General features: G+C 39.6%; 1 protein-coding gene across 1 annotated transcript in view; it reads right to left on the bottom strand.

Moving 5' to 3' along the window:
* The window catches only part of map3k22 (mitogen-activated protein kinase kinase kinase 22), a 70,713-nt gene that overhangs the window by 8,424 nt on the left and 48,808 nt on the right, over positions 1 to 13,481 (bottom strand). Inside the window, exons 11-15 of the mRNA XM_041814089.1 lie at positions 13,148 to 13,209; positions 9,778 to 9,849; positions 7,515 to 7,679; positions 1,348 to 1,496; positions 1,120 to 1,251 (exon numbers count right to left, since the gene is read on the bottom strand). Coding sequence (XP_041670023.1) covers positions 1,120 to 1,251; positions 1,348 to 1,496; positions 7,515 to 7,679; positions 9,778 to 9,849; positions 13,148 to 13,209 — 580 coding nt within the window. The remainder of the gene's footprint in view (positions 1 to 1,119; positions 1,252 to 1,347; positions 1,497 to 7,514; positions 7,680 to 9,777; positions 9,850 to 13,147; positions 13,210 to 13,481) is intronic.

The raw sequence follows: 13,481 nt of genomic DNA on the forward strand, positions 1-13,481 counted from the left end.
ATGTTAACAGGTTCCCTCTGTTAACTTCTTTCACCACTGTCCAATACTTTCCCACCGTTTTCTTCTTCAGCTAATTAACTTCAATTCATGTTATCTTCTAAATATCATAGACACCACCATGAGGAGTCATGAAATAGGTCAAATTAGCAGAGAAATGTGTTTAAAATATGTCATATTTGATCAAAATGGCAATCTTCAGCACCAAAGATCATTATTTTAGCATGAGGTTTAGTACAGTTGTTACTTGATTTCTCACATAACAGTGACTTTAAGGAGAGTTTTGCTACATTTTTGTAATAACATTTCCAACTAAAGCAGATTTATTCTATTATAAAGCAGCCCCCAGGCCATTTTTAAGCACTGAAACCTAGTATATATCCTAAACATGCAATGTACTGAAGTAAATGTGCTTGATTTGAGTTCAAACACCTCCAATGTCCAGCATTTACTTTTCATTTCCTGTTTTCCATTCTTCAAGAGCAAAAGACCTGATCCAGTAACACCTGTGACGCACTTCTGGACTCAAAAAAGTAAAAACAAAACCTCTCTGTGTTCACTTTCAGCTGTCAAACAAGACATCTCAACAGCTCTCTACGTCTCAGAGGGACACATGCCCTCACACCAAACCCCCCCAGAGGGCGACCACAGCGTCAGCGGTGCAGTCGTGCTGAGCAGTCACACACCAACTTGCCTTTTGTCACCCTTCCTCCTGCCTCTGACAGCAAACTCCCGTGTAACATAAACATTTCCAAGTTCCAGACAATGAGTGACTAAGTCGCTCAACGCCATTCAGAACAGAAAACGAAGGCAAAGAAATATTAAAACCAGCCACTACGACGAGGTCCACAGGCGACAGCAGCTCATTAAAACACCCATTTAGAGAGAAAATGATCTCATAAACTGAGCTGTTCTGCTGACAGCCACCACAGAGGACACGTCTGTTGACAGCTGGTGACATTTTAGATTGTTTTCTTTTAACAGATGTAGCTGCTTTTGGTTTGATTTAATGTTTGTACTGACAAGTGAGTACAGCCAAAACAACAACACAAAATTCTCTCACAGTTTGATAAACTTAAGGAGGATTAGACCCCTGGGGTATTTTCAATGCAGAATACTCACTCCAGGCATAAACTCAACAAAAATGGTGAGTTTCTTCTGTTCAAGGTCCCGAAGACAACCATAGTACTGAACGATTCGCTCGTGACGCAGATTCTTCAGCAGCTGGATCTCACACTCAAGAGCATTCACCTCCTGCAGATCAGAAGAATTCACATTTGTAGCATATTTCATCAAAAACTATCTTTAAATCAGTATTAACAATTAAATAAGTATTATGTTTTCTCTCACCTTGCTGGTTTCTTGACAATCAGGGTCAAAGGGCACCTGCTTTGCGGCCAGCTCACGGCCCGTGTCAGCGTCATAGCAGAGGTAGACCTCCCCGAATGCCCCGCGCCCCAGGAGCTTCCCTTGCCGCCAGTTGACTGGCGCCCGTGGCGCTGCAGAAACAAGACACCACATGGTGAAAAGCCAGCAGTAATTCATTTTTGTAGCTGAGCCCCCAGAGGCAGACAAATCCACTGTGATATACAGATTCAAACAAACTCTGAACACTGAGGCATGCGTCAAAATCCACCGCAAAATCCAACTGTAACTCGTGCAGAAAACTTTTAACAGTTCCAGACGTCAAATCCACCGCAGGGCCAGTAATAAATCCCCACCGCAGACCCTCTAAGAAGGGGAAACCCCTGATAATTGAGTCAAACCACGGCTCAGCCGGCAAAGTCAACTGAGACTCAGAGAGAGCATCACTGCAGCTCTGGTCTCAGACTCTGAGACTTCTGTGGTCAGGTTGGTCGGTTCGGTCGTGTGTGGGTGAGGACACCAGAGACAGACGCGGCAACCACAGACTGCTGAGCTGAGTTTTTGTTTCATGACAAAGACAATTTCTGGAAAATGCAAACGTAGGACTAAGTGATGACAGACGTGAGCCTGAGATAAGATGATGAGAGAGAACATTTAACTATTTCATCTTGGCTCCGTTTTTGTAGATTTGAGTGGCAGACAGTTTTTACTGTTAGAGAGAGGGTTGTTGGTATTTGCCCATCAATGAAGGCACAACTTTTAAAAAATAACTGTAACTCCACCTCATTTAACCAAATTATGCTTGAAAGTAAGTCACACGGTTATGCATTATTTATTTGACATGTAGACCATTTTCCCAACTTTCTATGATTTTTGTTTTTGTGCACTCAAAATGCTTTTCCACAAGGTCTTGATACGAATTCTGCTAACACCATACTTATAGGTGGCTTAAATTTTCTTATTCCTATGTACTCATTTTTAATGCATGACTCTCCTTATATTTTCTGTTTTCTTACCTATTATGTACCCTGATTTCTCCAATTGTGGGGCATTTTCATCTACAGCTGAGCTATTTTTGTCAGTTCTTTGTTGAGGGGTTTTGTAGGGGCTTAATCTTGACTAGGTTAGACAGATTTTTAATACTTATTCACTGTTTTGGGCTCTTGATCAATTGAAACAAGGGCTGTCACCTAATTTAAAAGAGCTCTAATACTAATCAAAGCTAATTGCCAAATTTTGATATTCATGATCAATCACACTCTAAAAATGGAATAATTTTGAATATATAAATGCACTTTCATGTCTATTTTGACAGTTTGAGGCAAATCTTACCAGTGTCTTGATTTGGGATTCAAATGTGGGTAAAGAGAATAGATGTGTTTTATGATGCTGAATTTTAGATAGTTTATTTAAATGAGTATTGCACTGCTACACCAGTGTGGCTGAAACCATAACTTAGCTGTAGGAGACTGCTTCAAAGTGTTTATTTGGCAAAATAATGTTAAACGCTGTTATACTTGAAGAAACATGCAGAAATGTATGTAATGCTTTGCTATCACAAGGTACATATTACTATGGACTTTTTAACTGAACTGTCAGTGAGTTTTTAAAGCAAATCATGACTTTCAAAAGAGTAGCCGCGTCTCATTTGCCATCACTGTAATCCAGCTGCAACCCTGCTACATCCTGATAAACATGCTGATGCTGACAGACCTTACTGAAACTTTTTTGATTTTCTGTTTTTGTCTTGCTACTTTAAAAAATTGCCCTCTTAAAAAAAACATGAAATATTTTTTTTAAATGACCTCTTAGGCCAGGGCTATTCAATTACAAATTCAACTGGGCCAAATTTTAAAATCAAGAAATGTAGCTGGGCCAGTAAGCAACTGATTATTTTAAATTTCGAACCAATACAGATCAATTTGATGAAAAATATACACTTTTTATTCATTCATTTTTTTTTATCAATTTATTTAAATTGGGCAACATGACAAAACATCAAAAAGTGCATAAAAACACAACAATAAACTGTATTTGAACATGACCTGAATAAAAATAAGATAAATTGAATGAAAAAAGTAAAATGAAATTCTGTAAATAATAATTTTGGTCAATCTTACCCAGGTATATCTTAAAGTGCATGAAAACTTAATTTGCATAGTTGTAGCCACAGTTGAAAAGGAAATGTGTTATGCTTGGTATCTTGGGGCTACTTCTGTTAGCATCGCTAGCCACGCTTCAAAACAATGCAGTGCATTGTAGGTAGACTGTAGCTAGGCTACGTGCTAGTGTTGCATTCACAGTCTGAAATATCGTGGGTTGCCCTCTGCATCTCTGGCATGACCACAGGCTGGGCCACTTGGGGTTGGTTCTTGGCCGCATGTGTTCCCTGGGCTGGTACTTGTATAGGCCTGTCTTAGGCTTTTAAAAGGCTTTCTGCTGTGAGCACTATCAGTAAGGGAGGTAATATTTGTTGTCAATATATTAATATACTGATACAGATTTAGCATTACGTAATGGTTGGAGGCTTGTAGTCACATCCTGTTCAAAATGTCCTTCCTGTTTTTCTGATGAAGGTCTCGGACCATGACGATGCCAGCGAATGTAGGTGGTTTGCAAATTAGACATTAGTGCGCAGGAGTTCACTCGTCAGTTTTGATGGACATGACTTTCCTATGCAAATGCAACTTTAAATAGAGGTGTGAAGTATTTTGGCATTTTGGATGCTTGACTCACCTACAGTTAGTTTCAAGTTTAAGTTACTGAAGAAACCAAATCACCTAATTTACTACTTTTTTTCTGAAACAAGGATTTAAAGAAAACTTTGCCTTAATGAAAGATTCATTTTGAATAATGTGACAAATTTGGATTGGGACAGATATTTTGAGTTGTTTTGGGCTTTTTTTTTCAGCTAGAAAGGGGACAAATACCAGCAAAAATAGTGCTAATATAGATATATCTTTGCATTTAATAGCTAAAGCCATTTGAGTAGAAGAAAACACATCTCTTCAGTCATCATTTGGGTTGTTGGTGATATACACATTATCAACAGGAAACATGACATAAAACCCGTATATAACAATATACCAGGCTGGCTGGTAAGTGAAATTTTTTACCAACCAGGCAGATATTTTTCCAGCCAACCAAATGAAAATTGCTTTTAAGTGTTGTAATTTGCTATCAGTATTATTTAACATGTTATTTGGGTCTTGTATGCGATTCTCAATCATTATTTTAATAGTATGCACTAATACTCGCAATAATGTATGCTAAAAGAGACAAAAAGTGAATAAAAAGACCCTTATTATGTGTAGAAAAACAAATGAACTTGCTTCTGTCGATTCTTGTTTTTATAACGTCACAATTCCAACCCTACTTTATCTGAGCTAGGCAAAATTACTCAAGAGATACTATGGCAGACTTACTTTAAATTTTGTTTTTTGTTTTATCATTTATTTATTTTCCTATTTTTCTTAGAAGTTGACGATAGACAACGAAGACAACGATATGTCAGAGTCCTTAAGAGTCTCCAGTAACACCAGAAAAAGTTGCTAGATTTGTTGCTAGTCGCTTTTTTGAAAAAGAGTCGCTAGAGGGGTCTGAAAACTCGCTCAATATAGCGCTGCTAAGTTGGCAACACTGCAAGGAGGTACAGCTACAGTAACAACTAGCTATCCACCTTGACACGCTGTGAATGACGTCATGACTGACGCACCTGCATGACCAAAGATCATCTCGGCCTGAAATAGACATTATTCTGCCAGGAAACCAGCCGATACCAGCATCGTTCTCCAGTAACAAAAAAATGAATTTTTCGCTGGTAAAAAAACAAAACAAAGTAAGGTTTAGTATGGTAAAATGTGGAGCACTCACTGAAAATGAAAGAGTCCGCATTAAAGCACTTCATGACGCTGGATGGTCTCTGAGACAAATATGACAGGTGGTCTAATAAATTTGTTAAGCACTGTATATAGCACTGGTGCTACAGAGGTTGACAATCTTATAGCACAGAACAAAATATTTAAATAATTATTAATTAATTAATAATTTCTGTACTTGTTAAGCATTTATTTGACATTGACACACAGTAACATTGATGCTGTGACATTTAATCATACACAGGTCCCAGATGCACTGCTGTAAGTGTTTATAGCAAAGTGCTCATTTTCAACACCTGTCAATGGGAGGCTTTTAAATTTAAAACCTGTAGCACAAAATATAAAATGTCTGTTACAGCTCTAAAACCAACATGTAACCAAAATACATGCTCAGTAAGTGACAGTACTTGAGAAACAGTCTAAATTAGAACCCTACATTAATGTCTAACAAAGCTAACAGCCAATCATTGTTAAGGATTTTGGGGAGCAGCAGAGGAAAGAGACACTGATGTTTCATCTCCAAATCCAGACACAAAACAAGCGCTTGAAGACGATTAGAACAATATGATTTGGAGATCAGACCTTAAAACAGATCAGAAAGAGGAGAAAATGAGCTCCATACATGCTGCTATTTGCTGCTGTAATCCTTTTATCATTCATTTTTTTTACTTTAGGCAGGACCAGCTGACAGCTGAAGTCTTTTTCTGTGTTCATCCTATTTACTTAAACTTTAAAATTTGTTCTAGAGACTGAAGTATGTTTCTTTGTTCATCCGTAAACTGTGTTTCAAGAACTTAAGTGTTAGGTCAGTGCATTTTAATATTGGTAATGATATTGGCTAAATTTAATTTGAAAATATCTCCATATTGTATAAACCTCAATATTGTTAATCCTAGTCAAACTAAGAAATAGAGTGAAGTACAAGTTTTATGTTCTTATGTGGGCCTTTTTAATGGATTTCTTGCAGGCCAATTCAAAAGGACCAAGGGCCACAGTTGGCCCACAGCCCATAGTTTGGACATCCCTTATATATTTACAGATACTCAGAGTAATAGGAAACTATTTGTAACATTATTAGAAATTCATTAAACACTGTTAGAGTTTGGTCAATATTGTACTATCACACTGGGGTCTGATGTTTATAGAGCTAATGTAAATGAATAAATCCCTCTTTTCTCTCTATCAGTGTAATGACAACATCAGTACTATTGGAATTAAATGGTAAATAAAACCAAAAATCTGTCACCAAATCGTTTCTTTACCCTAACAATACACACAAAGTTTATACAGTGTGCTCCTGTCATTCTTGCTCATCTCTCCCTCATACACTGCTGTCTGTCTGTCCTTGTCATATCAGACCTGTATGCTACATTCAGGCATGTATTAGCTTGTTAACTAAACAGCAGCAGCTACGTTAGTGAAGAGAAATTGCATCGTTTTATACATTAATATTTGAACAGACGTTTGTGCAGACTGAGCAGTCTGTCCTCTCACTAACAGCCAACACGCCGTGACCATCCTTGCGTAATTGGAGAGGTCGAGGAGAAGTAAGCTAGCCGATTATCGTTTTCAACATCATCCAGCCTACCTGCCTCAATCAAAAACTTGGGATTAAAGCAGTGCTCCTCTTAAACATAACGACGACCTGTACTGCATGAGCCTGCCTCGTCTGTATAAGCTAGTGCAGATCAATTTCTCGGCATCCTATCAGCTGTGGAGCGTGGCCACTCACAGTCCAGACACAGAGGATTACGCACGACGAGAGGTAATAAAAATTAAAGGATTGGGCATGAATTTCAAATCTTAAATCTAAGTGGAGTGAAGTTTTTGTGGCAACAGGTAAAACTGCATGTCTGGCACGCACGCACCTCTCTCACCTTGTCATCGCACAGGGAGGGATGCAGAGGGCAGGAGGCAGGAAGGAGGGGGAGCGGGGATATAACGCTCTAGGTTCAGCAGACTCGTTATTCTCTGCTAATTGGTTGAAACTGCTTCACCACACTGCTGCATCGTGCTTTCAGACATGAGTATGACACATGCACATTTCCCTCAGAACTCACACGTCCGCAGCTTTTTGCGGAGTTTAGAGAGGCGAGTCGTACCAGCGTTTTTACACGTCAAATTGCATACCTGCTACGCAAAATGCGTACAGGTTGGCGGGTCTATAAGACTCAGGAACTTTGATTGTTTCGGACTACTTTTATGTTTTGGGTAAATTTCCCTGCTGCTTGTCTGTCCCTCATTTGAAAACAGTTTTTAAAGAGCACCACTTACACTTGGCTGACCCACGCTGGCAGCTTTTGTCCGCCGTGCGGCCCAGTGAGCGCAGGTCGCTGTACTGCAGTGTACTGTCTCCGTTATAACTGCGTGTGCGGCTGGAGGGAACCAGCTGGAACAGGTTCTCCTGCGGCATAAAGCTGCGCGGAAGTGTCCTACGACCTGAAAACACACATATAAAGAGAAATGGACATATTAATGACTGTACATGCACGGGCTGTGCTTCTTTTGTTTGTGCTGGGAGTGATTTTCACACTGTTTCTACTTCACAGATGTTGTGCTGTGCTTACAGTGAGCTCTCAGCCAAAGACCAGCCGGAGCAGAGTGCCTCTCGCCACTCCGTCCCACTTCCCCTTAGACAGGAAGCAGGGCGCTGTGTTTTTATACAAGTTCGGGTTCACCGCAGGGAAACGTAAATCACTGCTAGCCAAGGTTAGCCTCTGAGTAAGCAATTACTAGCAGCTGCCTTGGACAGTGAGACAGAACTTTATGTACCAAATCAAAAAGAACAAGACTGAAAGGAGAGAAACGTGCACTGATTAGAACAAGGGTGTCAAACTCAGCTTCAACCTGGGCCAAAGTATTTACCCCCTTGATGTTTTACCCTTTTACTGATTTTATAAATCAATCATGGTTCATAATTCGGCTTTTTAACAAATAAAATAAGTGACTGCATTAATATTCACTCTCTTTCAAGTGACTGACCTCATTCAACAGAGGTCGTGCCAACTGGTGCAAGTATTCTCTCAGTTGGTGAAAAGTGGATCACCTGAGTGCAGTAAATGCATCTCAAGCGACTGTAGTATAAAGACACGTGTCTGGAAGTTCCAGTCACTGATTAATCAGTATTCCGGCTACCATTACACCATGAAGGCAAAAGAACACTCCAAGCAACTCAGAGAAAAGGTTGTTCAAAAGTTCAAGTCAGGGTACAAAATAATTTCCAAGGCACTCAACATCCCCCGGAGTTTAGTTAAATCCATCATCGAGAAATGGAAGAAATACAGCACAAATAAATCTGCCTAGATCAGGCCATCCTCACAAACTGAATTAGTGAGAGAGGCCACCAAGACACCAATGACTACTTTGAAGGAGGTAGAAGCTTCAGCAGCTGAGATGGGAGAGCATACAACAACTGTTGCCCAGGCAAAGCATTGTGGGAGAGTGGCCACTATTGAAGAAAAATCATATCAAATCTCAACTAAAGTTCACCAAAAAGCATGTGAGAGACCCTTGGTCAAGTGGAAGAAAGTTCTTTGGTCTGATGAGACCAAAATGGTGCTTTTTGGTCATCCCCACTGTGAAGCACAGTGGTGGCAGCATCATGCTGTGGGGATGCGTCTCAGCAGCTGACCCTGGAAGGCTTCTAAAGGTGTAATTGCACCTTACATATTTTCATGTAATTGAAATAACTTTGCAGAAATTAATTTTCACTTTGACATCAAAGAGCTTATTTTTGTCAAAAAAGCCAAATGATATTGACCATGATTGATTTATAAAATCAATGAAAGGGTAAAACATCTACTTTTTATAGGAACTGTATTAATTTATATTAAGAACTGAAAGCACAAGTTTGGTAATGAAAACAACTGCTTGTGTTTATGAGCACAGTATGTGGCTGTACCCACTCACGTTCATCTGTTGTGATTACATAAGTCTTTCAACTTTTTTTAGATTATGAAACTCATCATTACCCTTATAGATTCTTGAAAAAGTTATGAATAAAGTTTGTTTTTATCACCAAAAAAATATCATCAAGCACTATTCATTACATCAGTAACTATCTGGCTATAGTTGAGAAGGGCAGGACAATGATGCAACATATAAATGTGCTCCAATCATACATGTATTCTTCGATGTATAATTTGTTTTTGTTTCATCTGCTGAGTTTATGGAGGAAAAATGATAATACCGTCATTGACAAAAGTAAAAAAGTTAGTAGGCCATTGATAAACTACATGTCTCACAATGCATGCAAAATAGCCTGCAGAGCATTTAGTTAATATTAACTCAGTGCCTTGGAATTATCTTGTGAGAAAGTCATGTTCGTTGAAAGCTCTAGAGGGCTACATAAAATGATGTGCCAGGCCAGTTTTGGCCCCCAGGTTTTGAGTTTGACATATGTGGATTAAAAAAGTGGGAGAGGCTTGAGGAGGCGTGTGAATGAGTCTGTGTTGTCCCGCACTCATAGTAACATAATCTTTTTAATCTGGGCAGTAAATGTGTTGTTGTTTTAGCTCTAGTAAAGCCGGTTTCTTACGGTCTCCATAATCCTTGCTGCGATTGGGCAACTGGAACTGGCGAGGGAAAGTCCCTCCTTTTCCATGTCGACCTGAAGAGGAAGCAAAAAGCAGAGCTGTTAATTAGAAAGTTAATGAGTAACTCATAAATTTCGATGTGATTATGTTCCACAGTTTTGATTAAAGTTGAATAATGAGGATTAAATTGCTTGGAGCTTGTCAAAAACACAAACATGGTTAGGAGAGGAGTTTTATCTGATCACATCTGACAGACGCTTCGATTTTTGTGCTCTCTTTGGCATGCTTAATCAAAGCAGCGGGATGGAAGACAGCTTTTCACACGCTGAACAGAGCTGTTGTATCGCCTGGCTACAGCCGAGAGAAAAAACTGAGAACAGCTCATGTGTGTTAGCTTAGCCTTTTAGCTCTGAAACCCAGTGGAGCAGTAACTAAAGGCAGGTGGGGAGCACTGCTGACGCAGGCAAGCGCTGACACTCTCTCTCTCTTACTCTGAATAGAGAGCAAGTGGAGCCACTCGCAATTGAAAGCAGCTGTTCTGTCAGATGACTGCCTCCCCTCGCGCTGTTTTTTTGTGGCTGTATCCCATGGAGACGGGAGTTATTTTTTGTGTTTGGCAGTGCGGGGATGGAGAGGAAAAATCTACTCACAGGGAATGGTAAACAAATACTGTAGCCCTCAGCAGGAAGGGCCACACAGCTTTTACATCTGGGCAAAGGGGGAGTCTGTGTGCATGCATGCAAGTGCACGTGCAAGCAAGCATTTATGGCTGCAGCTATATGAGGCTCACGCACTCCTTTTGGATTTACAGCCCCGGAGGTGGGTGCAAGGAGAAAAGAATCAACCAGATTGCTGTTTTTCTTCTGTTTATGAGGATTGGTTTGGCGTTATCTGTCATCCTGCTCCAATTGATCAGCGTTCTGAAGGAAAAGGGACAGACCAGGAGCCGAGGGACAGGGCTGAGACGAGCAAGGGGGGTGGCATCAAGGACAGGGAAATTACCATAAAAGACAGGAAAGAAACAACATCTACAAGGGGAAAAAATGTAGACAAAGAGGAAAGAAGGACTGAGTGGACAAAGGACCGTGTGAGGTAGATAAAGCAGGAAGAGCTATGATGCAATCATACTCCTACATCACCTCCTGAGACATAAAAACACAACCAAAATATTAAATATCTTCCCAAACACCCATTTCTCATCTTAAGTATTTACTCCCATCTAATAATATCATCCCCCTAAGGGCATTTTTACAGGGAGACATTTTAGCTTATCAGGAGCTACTTGAACAGAGTTTAAGTTCTTCTGTGAATCTATTTATGTGTCGTTAATTACCAAAGAACCAAAAGGAAAGAGTAAAAACATCCTTATATAATAATACATAACCCTTCATTTCTATTTAAATGGTTTGATTTGAGGGTTAAAGGGATAGTCCCGTGCTTATGAAGAGGGACTGTATTAGATACGTGTCAATAGTAAGTGTATGAGCCACAGGAGACGCCAGTCAGCGTGGCTCTTTTAAGGAGAGCCAGGCCAGCAGAGGTGGAAAAAGTACACAGCTATTGTACTCAAGTAGTAGCACAGTTACTCTGGTTAAAATTTACATGAGTAGAAGTAAAAGTAGTTGTATATAAATCTACTCAAGTAAAAATAAAAAATATTTAATCCAAAGTTTACTATAGGGGTAGGTTTAGGGATTCTTTGTTTGTTTGCAAGAACAACAAGATAATAGAGCTCCAATCGGGTTGCCCAGGCAAAGTCACACCTAAATCACAAAGCAAAATACAAAGCAAGATTTAAAGTATTAATTAAACTTATATAGGATAACATTTAACAAATCAAAATAGTCTATATATATATTATTTTACAATATGACAAAAGTGTGAACTCTAACTCAGTTGATAACTTCACTCATGGGGCAAATGTGCCTCACATCAAAAACAACAATCCACTAAAAACATGTATAAAAGAACCCTAGCAGGGATCACTGTACAACAGGCAGCATCCAAACACAACTAAACACGTATAAAACACATCTAAACATTCTGTCCATGGCCATGTTGGGAACTCCGCTCACACACATCTTCCAGATTTGGCATCTCCTGTGGTGGTTTACACTGTTGACAAGGACCTAACAAGACCCCACTTCAAAAATACTGCACAGTTTCAATTAAATCAAATTCAATTGGCTTTATTAGCATGGGGAACATCTTCAGTTTAATTGCCAAAGCAATGTACAAATTTGTGGCGAGGCTTCACTATGTCTTTAATGTCTCCAGTTACATATGTGACTGATGGCCATATATCTGGAAAAAAAATCCATACATCTGTAAATATACAGACTATGGCGTCATCTTAATGGATGGATAGAAACCTGGTAGAAACTACCTGTGGCCAAGGGAGGAGGATAATCTTGTCTCTTTTGTTGCAATTCAGTGGTTTGGAGAATGTGCCAGGAGAATAGCCAAGACAAACAGGACTAATACTGTGAGAAATTAGTGTAGAAACAAGTTTATATTGGTCTCAGAGATCCCCAAAACATGCCTGTGAAGTCTGTTTCTGAAAAAAACACTCCGATATTGGATTTTTGTATGTCTAAAAACACTCTGTTGACACAGAAACAAGTTGTTTCTGTGTATGTGTCTTTAGATGTTAATGAATTGTCTGACTCTGCCCCTGATTCTACCCATCTCAGGAAATGAATTTTGACATTATGGATGTGGATCAGGAGAGGAGGGTAGAAATGTCTTCCAAGCGAGCAGGGCCAACCAGACCTGGGGGTGGTACTAACTGCCCACATGACATCATGAGGGGAAAATCTGAGAATGGCTTGATTCAGCACATATTTTCTGAAAGGTGGAGAAGGTGGGGGGTTTCTGACTCTTGTGGGAATTGTGGACAGACCAGGGCCACATGCTTTTGCTAGAAAAGCCTGAAAAAGTGTATTTTGCATAATATGTGACCTTTAAAAAGACATTTGAGTGGCCAAACAAACTAAGCTAACTCATTTAGCCATCAAATGTTCATTGGTTTGTTAACTAACCTTTTTTAATCTAATCATGCCCTGTAACTTTATTACTTCATTATATACATTTATTTGAAACTGCCAAGATGATCAGACTGCATTTACATCAACTGATTAAAACAGTCTATATTTCATATCAAAGTGAGAAATCTGGTAGTATTTCATATAAAACTGATAAATGTGACTCGTTGTAGCCTTTTAGCTAGTTAGCAGCTTGCACACTGCTGTATTGTCTCTCCAAAATCCAGATATCACAGAGATTCCCATATGGCCTTCCTGTTGACTTGCCTGTGTTACCATGTGTGTGGAAATGAAGCCTTAGACCTGCTGCATATTCCTCCTGTCTTACCTTTGTATTCATAGTTGAGGTTCAGGTAATTATTGTCTCGGTTGTTCTGCGAGAAAGGAGGACTGGAATAAAAAGAGAACGAAGAGGGAAAGGTTGAAAATAGATCTTGTAATTTTCCAGAACCTTAAAAAGAAGTGTACAGTGATGGCCCAATTGCCCAGTAACATGCTGAAGAACACTTGCCCCCAGTCCCCCCCAAGTCCCCAATGGGCCTGCAATCACATTACTTCAAACACAACAGGGCTTGGGCATGGATAAGTCATCATCCAGCTATGACACACACAGGTTTAAAGATGTGAAGTATCACAGAGTCAGCAAAGTGGAGAAGTGGACA

Source organism: Cheilinus undulatus, linkage group 19 (genome assembly GCF_018320785.1).
Source record: "Cheilinus undulatus linkage group 19, ASM1832078v1, whole genome shotgun sequence".
Lineage (NCBI taxonomy): Eukaryota > Metazoa > Chordata > Actinopteri > Labriformes > Labridae > Cheilinus > Cheilinus undulatus.